At 39.5% G+C, this 23,562-nt stretch overlaps 1 protein-coding gene across 5 annotated transcripts in view; it reads right to left on the bottom strand.

The window, feature by feature from the left end:
• The window catches only part of LOC124288248 (PR domain zinc finger protein 14-like), an 81,185-nt gene that overhangs the window by 31,319 nt on the left and 26,304 nt on the right, over positions 1–23,562 (bottom strand). For 4 of the 5 annotated variants that reach the window (XM_046724779.1, XM_046724798.1, XM_046724792.1 and 1 more), the window contains one exon: positions 3,156–3,427. In XM_046724779.1, coding sequence (XP_046580735.1) covers positions 3,156–3,427 — 272 coding nt within the window. Of the gene's footprint in view, positions 1–3,155; positions 3,428–3,674; positions 3,761–23,562 lie in introns of those variants that run through there. The other variant, XM_046724778.1, reaches the window with a different exon arrangement.

Genomic DNA, 23,562 nt, shown 5'->3' with positions numbered 1-23,562 from the left:
TTTGAACGCTTCTTTTATCACTGTAACATAGAGTATCACTGTATAACTACCGCTTCTTTGAACATAGAGTATCACTGTATAGCTACCGCTTCTTTGAACATAGAGTATCACTGTATAACTATCGCTTCTTTGAACATAGAGTATCACTGTATAGCTATCGCTTCTTTGAACATAGAGTATCACTGTATAGCTATCGCTTCTTTGAACATAGAGTATCACTGTATAGCTATCGCTTCTTTGAACATAGAGTATCACTGTATATAGCTATCACCGCTTCTTTGAACATAGAGTATCACTGTATAACTACCGCTTCTTTGAACATAGAGTAACATAGTATCACTGTATAACTACCGCTTCTTTGAACATAGAGTATCACTGTATAACTACTCGCTTCTAACGCTTCTTTGAACATAGAGTATCACTGTATAACTACATAGAGTATCACTGTATAACTACTTTGAACATAGAGTATCACTGTATAACTACGCTTCTTTGAACATTATGAACATAACATAGAGTATCACTGTATAACTACATAGAGTATCTTCTTTGAACATAGAGTATCACTGTATAGCTACCGCTTCTTTGAACATAGAGTATCACTGTATAACTACCGCTTCTTTGAACATAGAGTATCACTGTATAACTACCGCTTCTTTGAACATAGAGTATCACTGTATAACTACCGCTTCTTTGAACATAGAGTATCACTGTATAGCTACCGCTTCTTTGAACATAGAGTATAGAGTATCACTGTATAGCATAGAGTATCACTGTATAGCTATAACGCTTCTTTGAACATAACAGAGTATCACTGTATCTTTGAACATAGAGTATCACTGTATAACTACCGCTTCTTTGAACATAGAGTATCACTGTATAACTACCACTTCTTTGAACATAGAGTATCACTGTATAACTACCGCTTCTTTGAACATAGAGTATCACTGTATAGCTACCGCTTCTTTGAACATAGAGTATCACTGTATAGCTACCGCTTCTTTGAACATAGAGTATCACTGTATAACTACCGCTTCTTTGAACATAGAGTATCACTGTATAACTACCGCTACCGCTTCTTTGAACATAGAGTATCACTGTATAACTACCGCTTCTTTGAACATAGAGTATCACTGTATAACTACCGCTTCTTTGAACATAGAGTATCACTGAACCGCTTCTTTGAGAGTATCGACTCGGCAATAACTACCGCTTTCTTTGAACATAGAGTATCACTGTATAGCTACCGCTTCTTTGAACATAGAGTATCACTACCGCTTCTAACTATAACGCTTCTTTGAACATAGAGTATCACTGTATAACTACCGCTTCTTTGAACATAGAGTATCACTGTATAACTACCGCTTCTTTGAACATAGAGTATCACTGTATCACTGTATAACTACCACTGTATCTTTCTTTGAACATAGAGTATCACTGTATAGCTACCGCTTCTTTGAACATAGAGTATCACTGTATAGCTACCGCTTCTTTGAACATAGAGTATCACTGTATAACTACCGCTTCTTTGAACATAGAGTATCACTTTGAAACATAGAGTATCACTGTATAACTACCGCTTCTTTGAACATAGAGTATCACTGTATAGCTACCGCTTCTTTGAACATAGAGTATCACTGTATAGCTACCGCTTCTTTGAACATAGAGTATCACTGTATAGCTACCGCTTCTTTGAACATAGAGTATCACTGTATAACTACCGCTTCTTTGAACATAGAGTATCACTGTATAGCTCTCGCTTCTTTGAACATAGAGTATCACTGTATAGCTACCGCTTCTTTGAACATAGAGTATCACTGCTATCGCTTCTTTGAACATAGAGTATCACTGTATAGCTACCGCTTCTTTGAACATAGAGTATCACTGAATAGCTATCGCTTCTTTGAACATAGAGTATCACTGTATAGCTTCTTTGAACACATTGAGTGTGTGACTGAGTGAGTTGAGATTTTAAGTCACACCGGCAATATTTCCGCCATATCGTGACTAAAAACAAGTTATAATTTCATATGAAATAAAGGTAAAATATAAAAACCTGTCAACGAAGGACAGTAAGACAACTAGATTATCGCAGATTTCGATTTAAAACTTGTAATTAACATTTCAACAGTTTAACTATAGACGACAAGACAAGATAAAAACAGGCTATACACTGCCAACAACTGGAGGTAGATGACCATGCTAGTCACCAAGGTGTTTGAACACAGAGTATCACACGTATCCTTTACGTTTCTATGCCATATTGAAACGTTTTATTTTTTACACCTTGGAGATTTCAATATTTTCACAATCATCACTTACTTTCGTTGAAAACGCGAAATACCTCCTGATAGTACATAAAACGTATACCATTTGTGTTAACATGTGAACCAAGTACAGAGGTAGAAGTGGAAATCTCGTGTGTGTTCGTCATGTAAATAGCTTTCCAATATTGTTGTTTGTCCTGTGAAGCACGATTAATATCTCCACCTTTAAAATATATTTGTAAAACTAGAGACTTCAACAAACAATTTTGTCCAATGAATAATGATGGAGATAACGACACGACTTCAACTTTCAACATACAGGTGAACATGATGTATTCCACACAACCTGTGTTTTACTCAATAGTTTAGGTAATCAGTTCTGAGAGAATGAAACAAATAATAATTTCCTACAACAAACATAAAACATTAAGATAATAATAACAGAAATATACAATAACAGTCGTTGATGTGTTCAATATGGCTGCAGTTGTTTAGCAGGTCTCATGTCTTTACGTTTGATAAATTAAACCTATGATACGAGAGGTCTTGTTTACATGATAATAAAGGCGACAAAACTCTTTCCACAATAATTAAATCCTTTCTTAAAGAATATTACAACGCATAATGGTGTTTGGCTTCAATCTAAAAATCTTGTTAATGACATTGTCGCTATGAACAGTTTGCGCAGTCATACATGTGTCTATTGACTAAAACGTTGTATGGTTAAAACCTCTCGCCACGTTTTAGTTGTTAAATATATTTATAATTTATAAAATTATTTCAGCGTTAAAGTGATTTACCTTTTATGGTGACAATAGCACATATATGTTTTCATTTTCAGGACAGTGGAATATTTTAATATTTACGTGTTACTGGCAAAGAACTTACCATGACTGATGTCTCCTATCCTAAGACCCGAAAGAGCATGGCCGTGATACTGGTCGCCGGTCTTCCCCTTGGCATAACCATACAGTACCATGTCTAACTCCTCCTGAGAGACACACAATCCACCCCCAGGAAAGGTAGGTGTGGGTGCGGCAAATCTGGGCTGGATGGACTGTGTAGAGTTCATGTGGGCAGCAGGAGGCATCATGCCCTGGAACATGGGGGTGAACACAGGGGGTGCCTGGCAGCTGAACCTCAGACGCTCTAGGTGTAAACTGGAAAAGCAACATTATACAAGAATAACAAGAAATAAACATGATAACACTCAAAACCATTATGATATTGAAAATTGTTTTAAATTTCGATATAAGACAACATTTCATTTCACGTGAACCATATGCGAACACGGATCATGACAACCACACGCATTTACCTGCTTCCAAGCTTAACCTTAATGTTCTACATTTACAAGAAAAAATGTATTGTATTGTTAATGGAAGTAAATTTTGCAAGTGTGTTTACCCTTGAGCAATATTAGCTGCAGGATACTGTCCAGAAAAAAAGGTCATGACTGCTGGTCTGATCTGTTCCATTCTTGACCAGTGAGATGAGGCGAGGTGTATATTAATTTCTCTTCTCTGTCCGCCAATATATCGCTCCCGTCGTGCGTGGCGACCGCCTGCCAACTTGGACACGTCTTTCTTCACAACTTACTCAACTTAAGTCTCATTTTAATGGACCACACTACGTGACGTGCGCATGCGCGAGTCCAATTGAGCCATCACTTGTGTCTGTATATTGAGTGTGGGGACTGAGCAAGGGTCTCGTGAGGCTCCCGGGCGACTAGTGGACCGGAGAGTGGCATGAGGATCTAACACCCGCCTCACACCACGCACAGTTCATTATACATCCTTAGGCACGACAGAGCAAATCTTCACAGTCGTTAAAGTTATTAGGCTAACAGAAAGTACAGCTAGTGCCTTCCTTCTCGAGTATTACCTCATTCCTTCATGATGCAATATACTGATGGGATTGAGGCGTAACAGCAAGTGAGGCATCAAATATATGTAGTTAGCGCATGCCAGATCATCACATATTTCAATGAAAGAATAATGTTGATGTCTGCTGCAAAGATGAAACCGGGACAGTTTCGTGGGTAACATTCCGTGATTTATTACTATTTAACATGCATACATCGTGTTTAATTACACTGATAAGTGAAGACAAAGTGACCGACAGAGTCGTTGACAATGCTGCGTTGAATTATTGCTTTTAACAAACAATAATCTATGGTCAAATACTTTGTTTCATAATGTACTTGTGACCACTTTCGTAATGCACGGTCGTCAAGCCCATTCGTAACTATGGAGTTCCCCAGTTTCCCTGTCTCTGAAACGCATATTTACGAGAAACTTTCTTGCAGGTAATTCCATATGTCAGTTTATCACGATTCTAATATACGTGCCCTTTGTAAGACATATGTATATACACATGAAAAAGAGCTACGGCTCGAAACATGCAGAGACATTCTGGATGTCTATTAACACTATAATTTTAGATAGTACATTTGAATGTATATGGACAAGTTTGTTTAATATGAGGAATCAGTACTTGTATGTCACTAATTAATTAATGACACGGGAAACAGTCGTAATATTGGATGTAATAACAGTAATATGAGTTCCACACAGAAACTTCGATTACATATGTAACTATAGTGTAAGACATTACATGAATTTTATATATTTACGAAGAATTTTTTTCCCCAAGAAATAACCAAATGATACAGGTAAACTCATACCCAATACAATGCATGTACACACCCTGCCTGCCCCTGGTCTCAAACCGTGTGGTGTGCCGAGGCATCATGTGAGAAGTGTTATGTGTACTGTCCTTATGGTGTTTACACAAGTAATCAATGTAATGTATTAAACACAAGTCTACACACTGATTTCTCTCATGAAAACCATTGACCATTCATCAGGTGAACGAAGGTTCATAGCACACGTACATGTATACATATTATATTGATAACAGATTTGAGGATATGAAACAAAGCGGTATCGTGGATAATGCTTTAAACACACTGTTTAGGTTGTCAATGGGGGCAGAGACGAGTCGTCACTATTGAGTATAATGAAAGACACGACGGCAAGAGACATGAAGACTGCTTCATCATAGTTGGTCGGCAGTGTGTCTTCATCAGGAAAGCGGTACGGTAGTCTAGTGGTTAAAGCGTTCGCTCCTCACGTCGAAGATTCAGGTTCGATTCCCCACATTGGTACAATGTGTGAATCCAATTTCTGGTGTCCCCCGCCGTGATATTGCAGGAATATTGCTAAAAGCAGAGTAAAACCAGGCTCACTCACTCACTTCATTAGGACCGGAGACCATATACACAATTATACAGTGCACCCTGGTTATAATGCCAACCTGGATATAATGCCATGTTTTTGCCAGAACGGATTTCATGCCCTAATATATAATACCCTAGCTATAATGCCATATTTTCTCAGCAAACGGTGGCATTATAACCAACTGTACGTTGATATAAATAATTGCAATGGAGGTGTCTTCTGGTTAACCTGACCGAAACATGGGCTGATGAATTTGAGAGCTTATTTGCAATCAAACTTAAATAATTGTTAAAAGGCGTCAATCCTGACTCATCCACTCCCTCACTACATGCATCCCCCTACAGAGTCATGTTCCACAACACCAGGTGTTCACTCACGACATTTTTTATGTCTGTTTTTGTTAGGTCGGTTGGTGTTAAACGCCGTACTCATCTCAACATTCATATGCTATATGGCGGCCGTCTGTAAATAATCGGAAAATGGAACAAACAACAGCAGGAGCATCGATCTACACATCGGATACGATTACCAAATCAGAGAGCCTGAACACCCTATCCCGTTAGTCGATTCTTATTGAGCCGTGTATGACAACACGAGGTGTACACACATGACATGTAGTACTGAACCATGTATGACAACACGGGGTGTACACTCATGACATGTAGTACTGAACCATGTATGACAACACAAGGTGTACACTCATGACATATAGTACTGAACCATGTATGACTACACGAGCTGTACACTCATGACATGTAGTACTAAGCCATTTATGACAACACGAGGTCTACACTCATGACATGTAGTACTGAACCATGTATGACAACACGGGGTGTACACTCATGACATGTAGTACTAAGCCACGTATGACAACACGAGGTGTACACTCATGACATGTAGTACTAAGCCATTTATGACAACAGGAGGTGTACACTCATGACATGTAGTACTGAACCATGTATGACAACACGAGGTGCACACTCATGACACGTAGTACTAAGCCATGTATGACAACACGAGGTGTATACTCATGACATATAGTACTAAGCCATGTATGACAACACGGGGTGTACACTCATGACATGTAGTACTTAGCCATTTATGACAACACAAGGTGTACACTCATGACACGTAGTACTAAGCCATGTATGACAACACGGGGTGAACACTCATGACACGTAGTACTAAGCCATGTATGACAACACGGGGTGTACACTCATGACATATAGTACTGAACCATGTATGACAACACGGGGTGTACACTCATGACATGTAGTACTTAGCCATTTATGACAACACAAGGTGTACACTCATGACACGTAGTACTGAACCATGTATGACAACACGGGGTGTACCCTCATGACATGTAGTACTAAGCCATGTATGACAACACGGGGTGTACACTCATGACACGTAGTACTAAGCCATGTATGACAACACAAGGTGAACACTCATGACACGTAGTACTGAACCATGTATGACAACACAAGGTGAACACTCATGACATGTAGTACTGAACCATGTATGACAACACGGGGTGTACACTCATGACATGTAGTACTTAGCCATTTATGACAACACAAGGTGTACACTGATGACATGTAGTACTGAACCATGTATGACAACACGGGGTGTACGCTCATGACATGTAGTACTTAGCCATTTATGACAACACAAGGTGTACACTGATGACATGTAGTACTGAATCATGTATGACAACACGGGGTGTACACTCATGACATGTAGTACTTAGCCATTTATGACAACACAAAGTGTACACTGATGACATGTAGTACTAAGCCATTTATGACAACACGAGGTCTACACTCATGACATGTAGTACTGAACCATGTATGACAACACGGGGTGTACGCTCATGACATATAGTACTGAACCATGTATGGCAACACGAGGTGTACACTCATGACACGTAGTACTAAGTCATGTATGACAACACGAGGTGTACACTCATGACATGTAGTACTGAACCATGTATGACAACACAAGGTGTGCGCTCATGACATATAGTACTGAACCATGTATGACAACACGAGGTGTACGCTCATGACATGTAGTACTGAACCATGTATGACAACACAAGGTGTGCGCTCATGACATGTAGTACTGAACCATGTATGACAACACGGGGTGTACGCTCATGACATATAGTACTGAACCATGTTTGACAACACAAGGTGTACACTCATGACATGTAGTACTGAACCATGTATGACAACACAATGTGTGCGCTCATGACATATAGTACTGAACCATGTATGACAACACGGGGTGTACGCTCATGACATATAGTACTGAACCATGTATGACAACACGAGGTGTACACTCATGACATGTAGTACTGAACCATGTATGACAACACGGAGTGTACGCTCATGACATATAGTACTGAACCATGTATGACAACACAAGGTGTACACTCATGACACGTAGTACTAAGCCATTTATGACAACACGAGGTCTACACTCATGACATGTAGTACTGAACCATGTATGACAACACGGGGTGTACGCTCATGACATATAGTACTGAACCATGTATGGCAACACAAGGTGTACACTCATGACACGTAGTACTAAGTCATGTATGACAACACGAGGTGTACACTCATGACATGTAGTACTGAACCATGTATGACAACACAAGGTGTGCGCTCATGACACGTAGTACTAAGCCATGTATGACAACACGAGGTGTACACTCACGACATGTAGTACTGAACCACGTCCCTTAAAACACTACAGATATGGCGCAATGCAGCATCTGCCACATGGGAAAAACACTGTCTTCATCAAATTAAAAAATACAAGGTGACAGTTCGCTGTTATGATAAGTATTATAAATGCATTCATTAATTCATAAGGCTTTTGGGGGATTCGATTCCCCATATGGGTACAATGTGAAGTCCATTTCTGGGGTTCCCCGCAGTAATATTGCTGCAATATTGCTAAAAGCGGTGTAAAACCCAACTCACTCACTCATTCACTCATGAGGTTTTTACACACAGCAGGTTTTGTAACTGTAAACTCTTTTATTTGTCACATTTTGAAAGGACTTTCTGTAGTATATACTTAATGGAAAATGGATATGGACTATTCTAATTCAGATTGGCATTTTGATATTTTTGTGATAATGAATTCCTGCTGAGTACACGTATTTGCCAAGGCTTTCTGGAGCCTTATTTGACATACATATTGCTGGCCGAGATGAGCTACAACACAAATGGGTTCCGAATTTTGTCTGACTGGAAAGTGTGAGTCAAGCATCCATACAGAAATATATTATCAACGAATATGTGAATGAGTGAGTGACTATCCTTTTACTACACGTTTACTTCACCGAGGCCTGTGTAAACAGTTGCTTCTCAGAATAAACTTCGCTCCATGCGACGGGGGAACGATGACACAAAGACTTGTATACGCTACCCACTCTTAAACTGGGCAGCCTGTTTCCGACCCAAGGGCGCACTGAAGGGAAAACAAAAAATGTGACAAGATTGTATGACGCTCACAGAAATAGTCTTCTACACGCCGTCAGTTGTGGATGTTTTCTGCTACTGGCACAACGTCTGAGAGATGTACCACCTAACCTGTGTGTGTATTTGAATATATTCTAAATGTTTACCTTGTTCACAGTAGCGTATAAGTATCTTTTTGTCGTAGCTATAAAATAATATGCTGGTACCAGCAAGAATATGTTATCGTTATATCCTTCTCACGATATTGATTCCAAAACCATTTATAACTTAAAGACTTATCGTTGATTTCCTAGTTAACTGAGATCACTGGAGAAGTACCTTGTTCTGCTTTCATGTCAAGCTAGTCAGAGTCGACCCAGATACCACAAAAAGTATTGTTATTATTATTACAATTATTATCATTCTACAGGCTTTGTGATATATCACTGTGGACGCTAAAAACGTTTTCCTGGTATTGCCGTCAATGACGGAAGAGCGAGTAGCACCAACTGTACAACATCAAGCCCCAAAAGCTTTCTTGTTATTGCAGACGGCTGCTGGGGGGAATCTGTATCGCCAATATCAATTCAGTTTGTGCGGTATGTCCTTACACCCACAAAACAAACCGAGCGATACCAGCCCCTCCACCATTGACAACTATTAGTCCGAGTGAGTGTTTGTTTTCCTTCTTTTGACTGGAAGTCGTGTGCGGGACCCCTCGTGCCCTCCGCGTATTTAGACTGCACATCGGTAGAGCGTGCAATATGTTATCGTCAGTATTTAGTTACAATCAGCTAAAATGATCTCGTCTTATCTTCCACCGATTGAAAACTTGATAGTTAAACTTTCCGGTACTGACGGCACAAGTTCTTCACCCACCCACAGTGTTCGTCGGGAAGTTTATTCCATACAACTGACATTAAAAACTTAGCTTGAACAAAACTAGGTTTCATCATCATGTATATAGCAATTATAATCCCCGACCACGCCGAACCACACACGGCACATGAGCGGCGTGTTTGTTTGTTTAACCCAGCATTATTGTGTCAGGTAACAGCGAGTGAAGGAACGATACAACAGCTTGAGTAGGAGAGGTCAGTAAGCAGCTCCTGGACCATCGCACGCACACATCACGCACACTCCTACCACCTACCACCCACATAGACAACATACACACACGACACACACACCACACACACCCGCACAGTGCACACTTCAAAACATGCAATACCCGTGTGTCCGCATTGGGCTGTTATTAAAATGTTTTATTTGTTTACGAAGAAGAGAATTTGCAAAAATAATTTTGTCCACATATTTTACCCCAAGAAATACATTGTTGGCTGCACCTGGCGATTGTCCTGAAAATAGTGTGTTCCGACATTATATCGTTAACATAGAACGACCTACTCGTTTCCTACACACTGCGTGTTTTGTAATTGTCTCCAACAAAGACTCCCTGCATGGTGATACTATATGACGGAGCCCTTCAGTCAATCATTATTTCATGGTTGACACTGAAGTGGATAGGATCTATAGTTCTGCAACAAGTAGACGGCACGTCACCCCACATGTATATATCTGTCTCAAGAATGTCCGTCAGTTGGGAAAAGAAGGAATTGTGTGTGTAAAACTTTTGAAACAAAAGAGAGGTTGAACTTAAAATGCTAATCTAAGATAAATACGTTGACTATTTTTAATAAATGGATGTTGAACTAACTGCTGAATTAAGCGGTCAGAAAGACCCAAAAGCCGACCGATGTACACGTGTAGACGTCTGAGCGATGTGTGTGCAGTATGTATGCCGAATCCTCGGCCTTCTGATATTTGCCACTTGTAAGTTTACTCGCACGTGTATGTATTAAGATACATGGTATTTCACATGTTTGTCGGCCTGCAACATTGACGAGACCATATCGGGACTGTACCTGACTGACGCGACTACAGTGACACTGTCACAGGTCAAGCCGATACAACGGGACACTGAAGTATTTATCAATTTGGAACATCAGAGTCGCATATCAGTATTTGCTACAATTTATCGATAATTCTTGTCTTGAATTTCCAATTTGAAAATAGTGTACGGTTGTTGATAGAGCAGTGTTTTCTCTTCATGTCCATGTATTTGAAAACATGTGACATGCGTAAGCTATTTATCAACTGTTGTTCATTTTGGATGTCAGTGTCCAAACTTTGTGCAGATTGCTGCCAGTTTTGATGAGACAGCCCCGGCCGGCCACGGCTTAGACACCTTCTAGGTGTGTGCCCCCGGCAGCTACACCGCATTGGTCGGTCGATGGACTGCCTGCAATTGCTCAATCACGTCTCGCACTCTGAGGGGAGAGGTGGGAAATCACAGAGCCTCACACAATACGGCAAAATCTGGCGAGCGAGGAGGAGGCATGGATGTAGAGGAAATCGAAATGCCATCCAGAAAGATGTTTGTTAGCCTTAACCGTGTTCAGTGGGCCTTTCAAATCCGATTGTCGCTTAACAATAGGGGTCGAGCACACACAGCAAATTGATGCCGCCTGCCGTCAATAACGTTATAGGAACGATTACCAGCTCGAGATGATCTCTAATCGCGTTTGTTAGTCCTCTCGCTGCCCGATCGTTACATTCCGTTATGGCCGCTCTTATTCTCTCGTGCTCGCCATCACGTCCGCGTCAGTCTGGAGATGGGGAAAAGTAAACAGCGCGCCGAAAGGCGATTTGAAATAATCTTTGGGCAAGTGAATTTCAGTGATGTTTAAGACCCCGTCACTTGCCTGTACCAATTCTGGTCCAGGCAACTCGGTGGCTGATAGCAAGACGACTCATCACCAGTAATATTTCTACGCATGGTGATCGTGACAACTTCATTCAAATCATACAGTTTTGGTGTTTGCTGTTTAACGCCGCACTAGGCAATATTCCCGCTATATGGCGGCGGTTAGAATCATACAGATTATCAATATGTAATATAAAACAGTCTGCTGTCTGGTAGGACAAGGGAGGTTCATATGGTATTGGTGACATGTTGGTCCATCAGGCTCTGGTTAGAATCATACAGATTCTCAATATGTAATATAAAACAGTCTGCTGTCTGGTAGGACAAGGGAGGTTCATATGGTATTGGTGACATGTTGGTCCATCAGGCTCTGGTTAGAATCATACAGATTATCAATATGTAATATAAAACAGTCTGCTGTCTGGTAGGACAAGGGAGGTTCATATGGTATTGGTGACATGTTGGTCCATCAGGCTCTGGTTAGAATCATACAGATTATCAATATGTAATATAAAACAGTCTGCTGTCTGGTAGGACAAGGGAGGTTCATATGGTATTGGTGACATGTTGGTCCATCAGGTTCTGGTTAGAATCAAACAGATTATCAATATGTAATATAAAACAGTCTGCTGTCTGGTAGGACAAGGGAGGTTCATATGGTATTGGTGACATGTTGGTCCATCAGGTTCTGGTTAGAATCATACAGATTATCAATATGTAATATAAAACAGTCTGCTGTCTGGTAGGACAAGGGAGGTTCATATGGTATTGGTGACATGTTGGTCCATCAGGCTCTGGTTAGAATCATACAGATTATCAATATGTAATATAAAACAGTCTGCTGTCTGGTAGGACAAGGGAGGTTCATATGGTATTGGTGACATGTTGGTCCATCAGGCTCTGGTTAGAATCATACAGATTATCAATATGTAATATAAAACAGTCTGCTGTCTGGTAGGACAAGGGAGGTTCATATGGTATTGGTGACATGTTGGTCCATCAGGCTCTGGTTAGAATCATACAGATTATCAATATGTAATATAAAACAGTCTGCTGTCTGGTAGGACAAGGGAGGTTCATATGGTATTGGTGACATGTTGGTCCATCAGGGTCTGCCTTTTCATATGGTGGGTCTACAACTCCGCGTAGTCAGTGTGAGATGTAGCATTCCAGTGGAACGGGGGACATCTTTCTTATGACTTATCATTTTATTTGTACATAAAGCTAACCGAAAGCAGAGTAAATTAAAACGTGTAATTATAAAAATGTATAATCTTGCAACACATAAATTATTCATTTGAGAGAAAAAAGAATAATGCACGTTACGAACTGCTGAAAATCACATACTATAATTTGGAAAGTGACATGTTTCATCTGTAGCTAACCTTGTGAATCCAAGCTTGGTCGTTATGCAGTGTTTGTTCACTTCTGTGCCGGTCCAGACAGCGGGTCTATACCATGAGACTTTCCTGGCTTCTCTTTGTTTACATGGCGCTTTCGATATTATTTTTTTTATCCTCTTTTGAAGGCCCAAACCGTATCGGCAATAAGAGTAACATCGTCAGCAAAAAGCAGAAGGTTTAGTTGTTCCTCCTGCTTGTTGCTGATGATGTTACTCTTACTGCTGATACGGTTTTTAGCCTTCAAAAGAGGATTAATTTTGTTTATGATTTTTGTCAGAGATATTGACTTGCTGTAAATCTGGAGAAAACTAAGGTCGTTGCTTTTAAAAATGGTAAAATTTGATCAAGGTATGTGGTATTACGGTAATAAGTTGATTGAGTGTGTCCCTGCATATAAGTACGTGGGGGTTACTTTCTCAAGGAGTTTAAGTTGGAGTAAGCATCTTGCTAATGCTTCCTTGCAGGCTAGAAAGGTTTTATTTTGTGTAATAAAGTTACTTAATAATGTTAAACCAGTAGATTAAAATGTTTTCTTTAAGATATTTGATTGAGGAAATAGAATCAATTCATTTATTGGCATGCAAGTTATTTTTAGGTGTTATATCTTCTACCGCCGATCTCTGCTTTCGCGGTGAGTGTAGAAGATATCCTCACTATATATCAGTTTTCAAACGTTGTTTGTTATACTGGTGTAAACTTTTGAACATGCCCAATGCTCGACTTCCAAGGAAAGGGTATAATATGATGTATCTTGAGGCCTCACGTGGTAAGACTAAATTTTGTTTGACTAGAAAGTGCCCCCTTGAATTGCTAAATATATCAGTTTAGAAAGGTAGTTAATAAATATTACGAGGCAAGATGTTCATAAATAACCTATACCCAAACATCTTTTCAGCTATAGAAATTGTCATGCATCACATAAAAAGTTGTTTAACAAACTATCATCATTATAAACATGATTGTTGACAGTTGGCGCGGAGGGGCGCACGGCAGCAACGGGAATAGACAGGTGCGGAGGGGAGCGTCTCAAAATCTATTCTGAATGATCTGTGACTTCGTCATCAGAGGCATCACAGTCATCAGTGGCTGATGTAAATAACAAGCTGTGCGACAGTTGCCTGTTGGAGACCATCATAGACCAGTAACCTGCTTCAATTTCATTGACAACCTTAGTTACACAGTGTTGTCTCATGTCAACAGTAATTTTAACCAGCGAGTCGGTCACCAAGGCTTCAACGTCACGTAATTTAAATTTAAACGTGACATTTGATCTTGCAACGTCACCTTTTGGTAGCCGCAATATTTCACGAGCTTTACTCTTAATGTAAATGTCTACCTTGTATACGGGGTTTCTCGTCTCGTGCTATCGCTTTCTCGTCTCGTGTTATCGCTTTCTCGTCTCGTGTTATCGCTTTCTCGTCTCGTGTTATCGCTTTCTCATCTCGTGCTGTCGCTTTCTCGTCTCGTGCTGTCGCTTTCTCGTCTCGTCTCGTGTTATCGCTTTCTCGTCTCGTGTTATCGCTTTCTCGTCTCGCGATATCGCTTTCTCGCCTCCGAATTTTAAGGCGAGAAAGCGATGGCCCTAAGGGCCACCATATGTTTGTGGGTTGTGATGAGTTCGTTCAGCTGAGGCTTCGTCGCTTTCGACGTTTACGGGATGTTGAATTTTTGAAGAGCAAGCAATCATATCGCCCTTACGATTGTGGGACGTCGGAGTTTTGATGTTTGGATCCTGCACGCTGTGGCGCATTGTCCATGACTATAAGGGACTAATTTAGTAAAGCTGGAACTAACTTATTTTGAACCCACTCGAAGAAAACGTCTCCATTCATCTCTGTATGGTAGTCCCTATTGTCTTTGGCCTTGGCTCTGAACACCAGATCACAACCAGGTAGGAAGCCCTGGCTTGCGCATCCAGCATGGCGAATAATCAATCTCTCCCCCTTCCCCAGCGGCAGTTTCCTCCGTAATCCCTTATTCCCATCGGGTACCCATTGACTGCTGGCGCTATGATACGCATTTACCCAAGTGTCGTCAAGATACACCGGCTCATACCGTGCATCAAGTTTTTTCTGGATAGTCCTGAGAAAATGATTTCTCAAACGTACGATATCTGATCGTTCGCACATTACTCTCCTGTCCTCTCCTGCTATTTTTTTGTACCTATACTTGAAAGGATGTAAGAGTCGCCATAGTGTGTATTTCGTTACTCACAAGTTGTTTTCTGTAAAACTATTAATGACGTATTGTATTTGTACAGTTTAGTGATTGCCTGTCTGACCTGGTTCTTCTGGAAGTTGTCTAATTTGAAAGTGTTTTGCCTGTACAGAGAACTTCATTTCGTCATCAGCACACATCAGTTATCACGAAATGTCCGTGCATCAGATGCACCTGTCTGTACCATTTGCTGCCGTGCGCCCCTCCGCGCCAACTGTCAACAATCATGTTTATAATGATGATAGTTTGTTAAACAACTTTTTATGTGATGACTGCACACGCTTTGGCATACTGATCACCTCTGTCTGTAATGGTTTAGCCCATTAATCAGTATTGAATACAAACAATCACTTAGTAATAGATTGTATATTTTATTAAGGCATGGTTATTAACAAAACTACATTAAAATAACAGTCTATGTAGGACATTTATATACATGGAACTACATACTTATATAGAACTTCTGTCCTATAATATCCAAGATTTCACAAGCACTTTCACCACACTAAATGACTATATTACCCAAATGTACTAACGTTAGGAAATATATGTTCCATCCGGCTTCCATATGAACAAACGTTTGGAATCTACGTATCATCTGGCTGTCAGATTTACACACGTTTAAAGGGGTGTTAAAATAAACGAACACTCAACTCTGTATTTACAAGTATTTCACTGGTGTGTAAATCTGGCCATTGTTTTCATGTGTTGTATAGCATGTGTAACATATGTAAATGATGTGATTGTAGGACATGCATTTTAATACCTTTGAAATCTCGTATGACCAAGGTTAGGTTTGTCATATATTTAGTACACGCGTAAATGGTTGATAATGGGTAAATATAGTGTTACAAGATTAACACTACTTTAACATGCATTTCAATGGTTCTGTAATGTAACTGTCACATCGGGTTCGTTAGCGCGTCGGACCACGCTATAATGCACGGAGATCATTAGAAACACATGGCGAAGTGATACCCATGACTGAGCACCACTATTAACGTGCCTGCCTTTCTTGATACACACATGATGTCTGTTTAAAAGGTTCAAATATTGGGACTATGGGCCAGAACGATATGTATGTTAGGGAGTGTGCGCACGTGTGTGCATGTGTGTGAGAGGGAGAGGGTGTGGGATAGGGTAGGCATAGGGTGGGGTGGTGGCGGTGGGGTACTGATAAGCCTTTCTGATCAGTAGGTAATACCGTTTATACTTTTTGCAATGGAAATTACATTATGGTTTAAATAACTGATCTTAGGTACACTTGTTATATATGACATACAAGGAGAGACTGCTTATTGCAATAAACACAGACAGGTGTGTTCACACAGACATGAACCGGTAGGTCCCTAATTTTAGTGCACACTTGTATGAGTTATCATACTCATGATCATAGCTATCTATACTTTCAGAAAAGATGATCACAATGTATTACTGATTCCTGATGTAAATTACTGTAACAGTTGTAAATGTGTTTATATGCCCATACTTGGTATTAGAGCTGTGTTTCGTAGCCTAAGTGGGGAGACGATATATCCTGATACCAGTTTAATGAGGCGAGACGATATATCAAGAGTGAGTGAGTTAAAGTTTATAGTCATAGTGGCAATATTTCAGCCATATCGTGACTTAAAATAGTTATAAATTCATTAAAACCTGTGTTACATTCACACACCCACACACACTTAAAGAGCGGTTGATCTAATAAAATTTCAGCATTTCATGTTGAAGAAGGTTCAGTCAAACATGTTCAGCACGCTTCAAAATAAATTTGAAACTGAAGTTTCCTTTGGGCGGTTGTGCTTCTACACCAATTCTTTCACAAACAATTCAATGTAATGTATATCAGAATTCAGAATCACTGAAAAAACTCTTAAGTGTGCTGTCTAAATTGTATCTCATCTTTGTTCTCTTTCTTAACAAAGCTAAGACATCATTCATAGTTGTGAATAAATGGTATTATTTGTCAAACAACTAAAACATATTTCAATTACTTGAAGACAAGTATTGTACAGTTCAGAGAGTTTGAAACATGTTCACACTCTTTCACTTCTACACCAACTCCTTTGTTCATGTAACAGATACAAACAAATTCTTATAAGGCTCAATTTTTTTTTAAATTTCAGAAGGATTTCAAAGAGACTCCCTTCCTATTCCTAATGTAATACTCCTTACAACTTTAAGTAGTACTTACGTAGTATCGGGATATATCGTCTCTTGTGGCGATACATCGATGTATCATGGACCCTCGCTATATAAATATCCTGATGTATTGCCTAAATGTGTTTTGTATTGATGCATTCGTATCGCATAGCTGACTATGCAAACATCGATACTATCGATGACACCACTACTTGGGATGGCCTCTTTTTGATTCGGAATACAGATATTGTCCCATATGGACGTTTTCTCAAATTTCAGTTACCCGAAGGAATATACTGTACACCTATGTTGATTCCATCTCTGGGGTAGAATATAGAAAACTCTAGTGACTGCAATTAGTTCATAGAGTTAGATAACTTATCACTCTCTGTAATTATTGAAAGCTTACTACCTGACAGCATTCATGTTGCTCATGCGTTTTTAATTTTTGATGTCTGATTTGTTATACATTATATAATATTGTTAATCATTTTGGCATCCCAATATCATGGAATATAATGTAAACTTATTAACCTATAAAAGTACCGAAACGTATTATCTGTATGCTCTACTGTTATTGGGTGTAACTGTTAAATGCACATCAGTACAAAATTTCCAGAAAATAGTAGAAACTGAAAATTGCTAAATAAATGGACAACTAAACTGGGTAAAGACTGCAAACAGTTATTATTTATATACCTGTTTTAAATTATCAGTGTGCAGATCATGTCACAGACATAAAAACTGAAGGATGGGTGTGGAAAGAGTGGGGGAAAACAGGTGCAAAGTCTTTGAGTCAACTGAGATTATCCTTCAAAAACATCATGTATATTTAACAAAAAATTGTCATTAAGTGCAACCAAAGCATTACAAAAAAGCTATATTTCCAGACAGCATAACATCACCTTTGGCCGGAGTTCCAAATATTTGATATCGAAAGCCTGTCAGTTAACTCAAAGGAAATAACCCTTGTGTTTTACAATGATCTTAATCATAGTCACAATGAAGTATAGGTTGCCATGTGTTTTCCAATATGATTAAGTCAGTGAAATGCTAATATTTACCAAACAAAATTCTAAAGGAGCCTTTCTTCAAGCAATGACTTAAAGCCATACATAGTTAGACTTGCTTAGATTATAGACTTCATATAAGGCATCATAGATATTTCACAAACATGGTACAGGACCGTTAGCCTCATTAGCGTATTGCCTCACCACTTGCGAATTAAGCGTTGGCAGATGTAAATGTTACTGAAGAAGTTGGTCCCCGCCAGCCATGGGTGTTTGGTATGTTTACTCTGTAACCCAAACCCTGCAGTGAGTTTTCCTGCAGATTATAACAAACTCTGAACCTGGGAATATCTAGATATGCTTCATTTAGGGCGTAAGCATTATAGTAAGGGCTGGGTGGAAGGGGAAATAATATGGTTGTGTGACTATGATACAGCAGAGACCATATAATAGACTATTAAATGGTATCTGGATACAGACTGGGACAAGATATGGAAAACAAAATATTTTGACAACAGTCCATTGTTTGGGTCTTTTAATTGTAAATATGATTCAAATAGCTTAACCTAGATTTAAATATCCTTCGAATGTACATTTGGTTGAAACTGAAAAGTATACATATATAAGAGTGAGTGAGTGAGTTAAAATTTAACGTCACATCGGCAATATTTCAGCAATATCGTGACGAACATATATAAGAACGGATGTTTACTTATAATTCAAAAGTATAACGGCACGAGTATCCATTTTGTCTTTTGTCTTCTACTCGTCCCTACATACGCTCAATCACATGTGTCTCCAGGTCACGGAGCATCATTGGTTTAGGGGCCCGTATTGCAATTCTCGTGCGTTTCCATGTGTTGTTGACGCGGCATGGACGCCTTGTAACATCACTATTTGATTATGATTCACAAACACATGCTCATGATATGGTTGGAATCGTGCCACGGATTAGCAGATATTTATCATAAAGCTTTTTTATGCAGGTGGCTTGAAACTCGCTTTTACAAAGGCCTATACACATAGGTTCGATCACATTAATATTCGTTTTACAGCTTCTTTTCTCTTAACATGCTCACGTCAAAACTGATTTCAATTCTGATCGCAGATAAAAGAATAAGACAATAAATAGTATGTCAAATTATCGTTACCATGACAACCCTGTGATATTTCACCTTATGTAAGAGAGTAATAAATAAAGATGCTAGGTATGGCAGTACTGCTGCAGATGATAGTGTATGTCGTAAAACTCATTAAGTTGCTGCAGCGCTATCCCTAATCACTGGATATCTATACAATTATATGTGTGATGGAGAACATTCGTCGGTACTTTTCTCAATAATCTGAATACATGTATGTAGCGTGAAACCGGCGGATACCTATAGAAGAAAGTGTTTGCCCTACCTGTAACAACCATGTCCCGTGTCTATGAATGGGATATAATGTGGGCATGAATGACATGTACTTTTATCTGGGTCCGTTTATGATGATACATATTGCGATCTTTCACAATAATCTCACTGGCTATCAGATTGAAGGTACTTTTCAAACATAACCGGTATTTCTATTATTATACAGCAACGTTCTTCGAACTTTCTCCAGATACATCGCACACTACCCCTTTCTCTCTTGATCTTCTCAAACGACTGTTACAAGTTCGAAGAATCCTGGTCAAAGTAGAAAAGTCTCAAGACTATCCCCTACAAATCCGTAACATACACATTGTACCCTAAATGGGTAGAGCTTCCGTTCGGGGGAATATCAGAAGGACAGCGATACCATTATCTCCAATGTTGTAGAAAGCACTCCACTTACTTAGGAAAACAATAACCCACTGAGATATTGCATTCTTGTTGGAATCAATATTTTCGGCACCTGTCAGATATGAATTTGAACATGGGAGGTCTGCGTCTATGTCAGGCTAAAGGTCTGCAAGATGTTTAGCAACACTGGGGCGTAATAGTCATAGGCCTGCTCCAAACAATCGAATATATATCTTGTGAGAAGGACTTCTCCGACAGGGAAAATTACAGCAGTGCAACATCACATTTACTTGTGTGACATTTGCTTTCGGAATCTGGGTTTATGGAACGCACCCGCCTGTGCTATCCGGTCATAATCGCTACACGATAAAAACTATTTTTCATTTCATGTCTCGCAGAATATATAATTCGATATGGCAATGTTTGTTATCGTATACGTTTCTGTTAATGAAACAAATGTGGACAACTTTAAGTTCATGTACGGCGTTATTACAGCAAAGGCTGAGCGGAAGGAGATATAACATGGTTCAGGCACTGTGAGACTATTAAGAAAGGTCACATACAGTGCAATAATATTCCAATTATGTACTGCCAAAAAATATTTTACAGTACCGATGCGCGAGCTGAAGAAACAAGAAATTACGAGTTGCTTCGTGTAGTGTATTTGGCCGCGCTCCAAGAGAGATAAAGTGCTATTCTGTTGGGACAGCTAGGGACACTTGCAAGGACAAAGGGGCAGCTCATCGCCTTTTGTTCACCACTCACAAGATTTGCCAACACCGTAGAAAAAGCGTAATAGGCCATGAGCCAGACACTTTTTCGGTACCACTCAGAGGGACCAAACACTTTTATGTTTTTTGAAGTTGTTATGGTCTCTACATATCAAAAAAGTATGATGGCCATGACAGTTTGGTAGCTCAAACTCAGAACGAGGCTACATCCAAGATGGCCGCCAAAACCCCATGCATTTTCAAAAAACGTCAGTTCCAAGCTTTAATTGTGAGTAAAGTTCAGAAAATAGGGTGGAAATTAAAATAGGGAGGTACAAATAGTGCTAACATGATTAAAAGAATTTAATTAATATCAAGTTGTGTAATTAGATGCCTTTAAATCATAATTTTCCTGATTTTTAAGAGTCGAAATTGTAAGCTCGACTTCAGCTTCATCATCAGTGTCACTCTTAGGCATGTCATGGTCCATGCATACCATGTTGTCACAAGTCTGGTTCTGACATGTCACAGTGCATATCAGTCCATTGGTAAGGCATTGACAATTTGGCAGTTTACAGACGGTTGTGTACTTGCAAGAAATGAACTCAAGAACAGCATCTGGAGCAAGAGGTCTTGTCATCCAGTTGTTCCATATTGCAGCTTAATAGTTTGCTCTCAGGATGTGCATAGATAGACAATACTGTGTGTGACATGTGGAAGCAAGTGCTACAGAATGATCACTGAATCTTCAGCTGAAGTTGAATCAAATACGCAAGAAGACGCAGACACGTTGTTCCATGCTAAGCATGCAACTTTGGAATCCTCATCAGTTGTCATTTCCTCAGATGACTCAGATGTCTTTGTCTTGTCCTTAGCAAAGAGCACTCACATTGCAACCATTATTTACATCAAAACTGGTACCAAAATTAGCCAAAGATTCATTAATATCAAGAATGTTGCTGCAACGTTTGGTCAAAGCATTTGTAAGACCCTTTCCGGACTACACGCATATATACTGTATGTTATACTGTCAGTTCTTTTGGAGGCAAAGGGGAGGTCAATGCATTCAAACTTCTTCAACAGCAAGGGATATCAAGAAGCTTTCCAACAACTTGGGAATGAGTGGACTGTGCCACAAGGTTTGATTGACAAACTTCAAGCATTCACATGCTACCTGTATGCCTCAAGTTCTTAAATATGGACTGTCAATCACTTGCGCTACCACTTATTTAAGGTGAGAAAAGGGGCAATTGAATCAGGACAATTGCCACCCTGCTTTTATTGTCTATCTATGCACATCCTGAGAGCAAATCGTGAATCAAGCTGTCAAAACTATATCTGACCCAACTCACTACTTAAATGCGGAATACAACCTCCTCCCTTCAGGCCGCCACTACAAAGTTCCAATTGTGAAAACAAAGAGAGCCCGTACATCCTTTATTCCAAGTACCGTATCTCTTTTAAACAAATGTGAAGATACCTACATGTAAATCAATGAATTTATGTAAATACATGTATGTTTTGTATCTCTCTGATGTGTCACTAGCTCTGCTGATGTAACACAACTTCCTGAAAAGGCATTAAAGTATTATTCTATTCTATTCTATTCTATTAACACTATCAAGCTGCAATATGGAACAACTGTCTGGAAGCTGAATATCCAACTTCACGGGCAACAGATGGTCATTGATGAGTGGAACAAAATGATCAGATAGAGATTTGTTGGATGACAAGACCTCTTGCTCCAGATGCTGTTCTTGAGTTCATTTCTTCCAAGTGCACAACATGCTGTAAACTGCCAAATTGTCAATGCCTTACCAATGGACTGAAATGCACTGTGACATGTCAGAACCAGACTTGTGACAACATGGTATGTGAGGACCATGACATGCCGAAGAGTGACACTGATGATGAGTGAGTGAGTTTAGTTTTACGCTGCACTCGGCAGTCTGTAAATAATCAAGTCTGGACCAGGCAATCCAGTGATCAACGGCATGAGCATCGATCTGCGCAATTGGGAACCGATGACATGTGTCCACTAAGTCAGCGAGCCTGACCACCCGATCCCATTAGTCGCCTCTTACAAGCATAGTCGCCTTTTGTGGCGAGCATGGGTTGCTGAAAACCTATTCTACCCCGGATCTTCACGGGTCCACTGATGACGAAGCTGACGTTTATGATGCGAAACAGTGACTATCACAAACCAATTTAAGGAACTTGAAGGTGCTCTCATTATTTGAAGTTAAAGAACTGTCTTCAGAATAAATGAAATTATGAGTTCGAAAATGTTCTTTGAGCTTTTTCGACTCTTAAAAATTATGATTTAAAGGCATCTAATAACACAACCTATATTAATTAAATTCTTTTTAATCATGTTAGCACTATTTGTACCTTTCTATTTTAATTTCCGACCTATTTATTGAACTTCACTCACAATTAAAGCTTGGAACTGACGTTTTTTGAAAATGTTGGGGTTTTTTGGCGGCCATCTTGGATTAAGCCTCGTTCTGAGTTTGAGCTACCAAACCGACATGGCCATTATACTTTTTGATATGTAGAGACATA

This window comes from Haliotis rubra, unplaced genomic scaffold, assembly GCF_003918875.1.
Source record: "Haliotis rubra isolate DU_JTF1 unplaced genomic scaffold, ASM391887v1 Scf111, whole genome shotgun sequence".
In the NCBI taxonomy this organism is placed as follows: domain Eukaryota; kingdom Metazoa; phylum Mollusca; class Gastropoda; order Lepetellida; family Haliotidae; genus Haliotis; species Haliotis rubra.
Note: the sequence above shows the minus strand (reverse complement) of the source record. Positions and strands in the feature narration are given on the sequence as shown.